The 6,000-nt window shown below is 34.7% G+C and overlaps 1 protein-coding gene across 1 annotated transcript in view; it reads left to right on the plus strand.

Annotated features, from left to right (window-relative positions):
- The window catches only part of B4GALT6 (beta-1,4-galactosyltransferase 6), a 69,076-nt gene extending 63,377 nt beyond the window's left edge, over positions 1-5,699 (plus strand). Inside the window, exons 7-9 of the mRNA XM_027525670.1 lie at positions 731-853; positions 1,095-1,196; positions 2,011-5,699. Coding sequence (XP_027381471.1) covers positions 731-853; positions 1,095-1,196; positions 2,011-2,158 — 373 coding nt within the window. The 3' untranslated portion in view covers positions 2,159-5,699. The remainder of the gene's footprint in view (positions 1-730; positions 854-1,094; positions 1,197-2,010) is intronic.
- Positions 5,700-6,000: the final 301 nt, after the last annotated feature.

Consider the following 6,000-nt stretch of genomic DNA (forward strand, 5'->3'; position numbering starts at 1 on the left):
AAAAAAAAAAAAAACCACCAGCCAGTGCAGGAGACAGAAGATACGTGGCTTCAATCCCTGGATGGGGAAGATCCCCTGGAGGAGGGCATGGCAACCCACTCTAGTATTCTTGACTGGAGGATCCCATGGACAGAGGAGCCTGGTGGGCTGCAGTCCATAGGGTTTCACAGGGTCGGACACAACTGAAGCGACTTAGCATACAGACTAATCCCAGGGTTCATAGGGTATCTTGGAAGAGCATTGCAGGAATAGGCAGCTAGTTTTTTCAAAATTAAATGCTAGACTTGCTTTTACTAGTTTATATTTATCCTCATCTATCTAATAATGTATTTAATAAAGATCAATTAATTTAGGAAATTAGCTTGGTAACATCTAACATTGCATTAGCAGCTATTGATGTATTTGATCAAGTTTACTTTTGGTGTGAAAATAGACCATTTTTTGAACCCTAGGTTTTGAGTCTTACAAAGTAACAATACTAAATAGTGAATTTCAGTTACCACAAGTGTTTTATGTAACACAGTTAGGTGTACCTATTTCACTAGAATATGAAGATGCTTTGTTTCTTGGTGTGCTTTATATTTCCAAAAATGTGATTTAATCAGCATGATTGTTTATATGGAAATAGAGGTGTATTTTGCAAAGCACGTAGAAGATCTAAAAGTCAACTTCATATGGCACACTGTCTTGATTTCATTTTTAGAATGCTGTTTTCTGCTTTCTTTTGTAGTCTTCCTTATAAAGAGTTTTTTGGTGGTGTAAGTGGACTGACAGTGGAACAGTTCAGAAAGATCAATGGTTTTCCTAACGCCTTCTGGGGCTGGGGAGGGGAAGACGATGACCTTTGGAATAGGTATGTTGGGGTACAAATTACTTAAAATTGGAATTTCTAATAATTTCCTTTCTATCCCAGGAAAGGATTCTTTTGGAAAATCTTTGTGGTTCCTAAATCCTGTGTTGTGTTTTTCTGTTTTTTCATAAATTACTGACAGCACGTACACTCGAGCATTCTGTTGTATTTTAAACAGAACTCAAGTAATTATTTTTATATTTTATTTCTTAATGTATTTTCCTTTCCGTACATTGTATCTTAGGGTTCACTATGCTGGATATAATGTAACAAGACCAGAGGGGGACCTGGGAAAATACAAGTCTATTCCTCATCACCATCGAGGTGAAGTCCAGTTCTTAGGACGGTAAGTTTAATATCTTTAGATAGCGAGGTTTCAAAGTTATTTAACATATGAAAGATCTTTTTAAAAATGCATCACACTCCCTACAAAAAAAAAAATACTTTTGAAGGGAATTATCTGTTGATATCATTTTTCTTTATAAAAGTAAAGCATTCTTGTGCTGCTTTTTTAAAAATAGTTTTATTTATTTATTTATTATTTTTGGCTGCGCTGAGTCTCCGGTGCTGTGTGGGCTTTTTCCTAGTCGTGGCGAGTGGGGCTGCTCTGCAGTTGCAGTGGCTTCTGCTGTGGAGCGCAGGCTCTGAGGCATGCCGGGTCAGCACGTGTGGCACATGGACTCAGTTGCTCTGCGATACATGGGATCTTCCCAGACCAGGGGTCAAACCCGTGTCTCCTGCATTGGCAGGTGGATTCTCCACCACTGAGCTACCAGGGAAGTCCTTGTGCTTGTTTTGAAAAGATACATACACATGTATGTATACTTACACACACACACACACACACACCTATATATTAAAGAGCCTGGTTAATTGTTTATATAAAAAGTTTTTCCTTAGCATAAAGCCTAATGCATTTTATTTCTTAAGGATATCTAAGTTGTACAAGTACAAAATAATTATTTTTCAGATAGCATTTTAAGACTAGTAAAAATGCTAATTTAGAATGTGGTGTAGAAGGATTTTTAATTATGTGTAAGAACCCAAAATTGTAAAGAGCTTTAAATGCTTTACTGATAAGAATGACCTTGAGCACATTCTCATGTTTTTCTTTTGAAACATGTTTCTGTTACTTTTAATTTTTTTCTTTAATGCTGTAGGTATAAATTACTCAGATACTCAAAAGAGCGCCAGTACATCGATGGGTTGAACAATTTAGTATACACGCCAAAAGTACTGGTTGATAGGTTGTATACAAATATATCTGTAAACCTCATGCCAGAGTTAGCTCCAATCGAAGACTATTAAAGGAAGTAGCTTTCGTGGCAAGACCGCAATGCTGGATCGGAAACTGGGAGTGCGCCCCCTAGCGGAGGTCAGTGAATGGATGCGTCACAGTGCTCTGGGTGGTGAGAAGAGCCTGCGTTCTCAGTGTTTATTTGTGGGATTGTACACAGTCAGCCTTCTTCCACCCACCCATCTTTTACCGAGACACACCCCCTGGCGAGCACTGCAGAGACCAGATGCAGTTAAGTCTGGCAGTTACAGGAGCTCCCTACGAAGAGAAAATTTTTATACTAAAATCTATAATTTAATTCAAGAGAATGCTTTATTTCCATTTAAACATATTTTGTACATATGTGGTGTAAATTAATGTGTTCAAATTGTTGAAAAATAAGATGTGTTGCAGTTTTGCATGTAACGGGTGATGCGTTTATGGGACTTTTATAAACCTTTTTTATTTGCATGGAATAAAACCTTGTAAATTTATGTCACTAAACAAAGGTTAACCTTGTGTGAAATGAAGGAACTGTCAATAATTGACAACCAACTAATAAATACACTGTTATACTAGTTTTGAGCTTTAGACCTTCAGCTTTTTGTGGAAGAAGTCACAGCTTCTGTAGGGTTTTTAAGGGTAAGAAGAGAGGACTTAAATAGCTTTTCTTCCTACCAGAATTACCTTTTTTTTTCCTTGCTTGCAATCTCATCAGGTTTTGCTGAATCACAACCATATTATTTATGCATATTGCATGAGTATTACTAAGAAAATCTTAAAAGTTGTGATGTGACGCGATATAAAGGAGCTCTTTGTTAACCGTCTCTCATGTACCTCTGGTGTAAGTGTCAGGGATTTTGTGCCTCAAAAAATGTTCCCAAGGTCGCGTGTGGTTGTACACTGTACTTTTTTAATTCACAGTGAATAGCACTTTTATTATTTCCAGTTCAGAAGAGCCAAAAAAAACTTTCATTTAAGAAAAAAGCAAAACAATTTTTTAAAAGATTGAGTTATGGAAAACCCAGTAGTACTTAAAACATACAAATGAATTATACTATTAGATAAAAAATTAAATGTTCTATTTTTATGAAGATAAATGCTTAGTAGATAAAAGCAGATTTTAAGTTTAATTATCAGACTCATAGAACTTCAAGTTTGGAAGGGACCCTTTTTAATGTTGGCTGGTTTCATTCAAACTGCGTGTATTTTTTTCACTTATAAGTTATTACATCTCTGGTGTTAAAATTTCCTCACTAAAACATAAATTAATAGAATTATATTAAGATACATTACCAATTATTTAAATGCATTGGCTTTATTAAGACACCTCTCTAAAAACAGGTCTCTCTACCTGACATCAATTACTTAATCTTGAATTTGGATGGCATTTTCATAACAAAACCAAACAGTATCCTTACTTTGAAAATTATCAATTATGATTGACCAAAGATTCTTTAAAATGTCTTAAGATATTTTCACAAATTTAAAACAAAAAATTATATATCTATGAAACAAACCTTCAATATCGAGGAACAAAATGGATTATTCACCTGACACAGATATAGTTATTTATCTCTCAGGTTGTAAGTTTAATTTTTAAATTGTCATTTTCTGTGGCAAATATTGATAACACAAATGACTGCAAACAAAACCATAAAATAATTGAAATTCTTACACTTTGAGAAAACTGATAGTTCTCTGTTAAACAAATTTTCTACATTTATTTCTTAGAAATATTTCCAAAATATTTGTTTTTCATTTTTTGATGAAAAGTCAAACCTTCTGGAAAGCAAGATATTTGTTCTTAAATTGTGTATCTATCTCTCAAAGCCCATGTAGTTTTTTAATTTGATGAAAGGAAAGAAAGTAGATTGAAAAAGTTAACATTTGTTGATCACTAACAAGATTGTAGGGGCATAGGAGCATAATTAACCCAATAATACTTAAATATTTTAGTCATGGGGGAAATTGGGGCTGTTTCTGAGTCTTATTAGGAAAACATATTTTTCTCTTTAATATGGAGCTGCCCACATTTTGGAATCTTCTCATTTTGATACACATTTTTATAGTTTCAAGAGAATTCCCTTCAACTAGATTTGCCTTATTTTCTTGGATTAAGTCTACTAGTAATTTTGTTTTAAGTGAGGGCCATGACTATTTTGCTTTTTTTAGTTTTGGATACAGTGTGGCATCCTGTGAAAACCATCTCATTAGTTTGCTTTTTATCCTTTGTTTTGCTTTTTAAGTGCAGACCTCAAATTGATTTTTGCATATAAATAGTAACTTTTATGTTTGCATATATGTGATAGAGCTTTGCCAATTACCTGTATAAAAAGAACTCTGTCCCCTGGTGGTGGTGGTGGTTTAGGACCTAAGTTGTGTCCAACTGTTTGCAACCCCATGAACTGTAGCCCTTCAGGCTCCTCTGTCCATGGGATTTCCAGGCAGGAATACTGGAATAGGTTGCCATTTTCTTCCCCAGGGGATCTTCCCAACCCAGGGATTGAACCCTGGTCTCTTGCATCTCCTGCCTTGCAGACGGTGTCTTTACCAACCGAGCCACCAGTTACAGCCGCCAGCCTGTAACTCTGTCCCATAAAAATTAACAAATACATTACAAATGCAGACTGTCTTTATAGCTCAGTGGCTTTGTTAGCCCGCATGTGTTGATTACCTACTCGATTAGGTGCAGTGCCAGGTATGTCAAAGAAAACATTTCCGTTCTAAACAAATCAAGTCAAGCAGATTAAAACCTTTCTAAAATCATGAAAACGTCTTCTGTTAACTTATGCATTGTATTTTTTAGTCTCAAAGGCAAGAAATGTATATAGACAGACATAATTCCGAGCTCCCTATAGCACTGCTGGGAAAGTTATACAGTGCCTTTCGACTAGAGAAAGTAGGAATGATTAATGGGCCTATTTGTAGAAAAGAAAATGAAAAAGTGTACACATTTGCTGTAACATTATGTCTCAATTCTCATTCAGATTGTCATTTAAGTCTTTGCCAAAACTGGGGTTTAATGAATATTTTTTCAGTCTAAATATAAATTTCTGTTTGTAATTTGTGAAAAGGTGTTCCATAAAAATAAACCCTTATTTGCAATATTATGTAAATACAAAATTATGTGTTAAAACTTGCTTATTCTCCTTTCCTAGCCAAGGTATTGATATCCATTTTAAAACAAAATGGAAAAATACCAGTTCAATATTCTCCTTCATTTTGGAGGTTCTGTACAAGTCAAAGCAGATTGTGTGTCATTTGATTTGGCCTTTGTTTGTCTCGGTTATATTTCTTTGTGTACTTTTCAGACAAATACTGGTACTCTAGATGTATTATCTTGTATTTGCAAATATGCCAATGAGAGAACTGAAATGGTCATAGTGTTTATCAGAAAAAGGAAGTGTACTTAAGATTATTTTATTTATTAAGATCTAAAAGGCTTCTATATAAATGCACTGAAATAAATGCTAGTAATTTCTTGTACTCTCATTTTTTTTTTTTTGCTTCTCATGGAAATGTTTGTACTTTTTTATCATTGTCTTTTATGAAATATAATGTTCTAAAGACCTTGTGTGATGATGTGATTATTTTCTCAGGACCTGTTTTTGGGGTTGTCTGGGGTTTTGTTGTGTTTGTGTTCCTGATTTTCAGGTGGACTATTGCTGAATGCTGTGGTTGTACTAGAATTTACACTGTAAGCATGAGGTGATCACATCTACCTTTGCAGCAGGGTCACTTAAATACATTTAGACACGACCTCATAGCTTGGACCTCAGGACACACAGTGATATTTAAATAGTGTTCATCAATACAATTAGTAATCTACTGTATCAATATGAATAGTTAAGAAGTCATTTTTGGCATAACT

The sequence above is a fragment of the Bos indicus x Bos taurus genome, chromosome 24, assembly GCF_003369695.1.
Source record: "Bos indicus x Bos taurus breed Angus x Brahman F1 hybrid chromosome 24, Bos_hybrid_MaternalHap_v2.0, whole genome shotgun sequence".
NCBI lineage: Eukaryota > Metazoa > Chordata > Mammalia > Artiodactyla > Bovidae > Bos > Bos indicus x Bos taurus.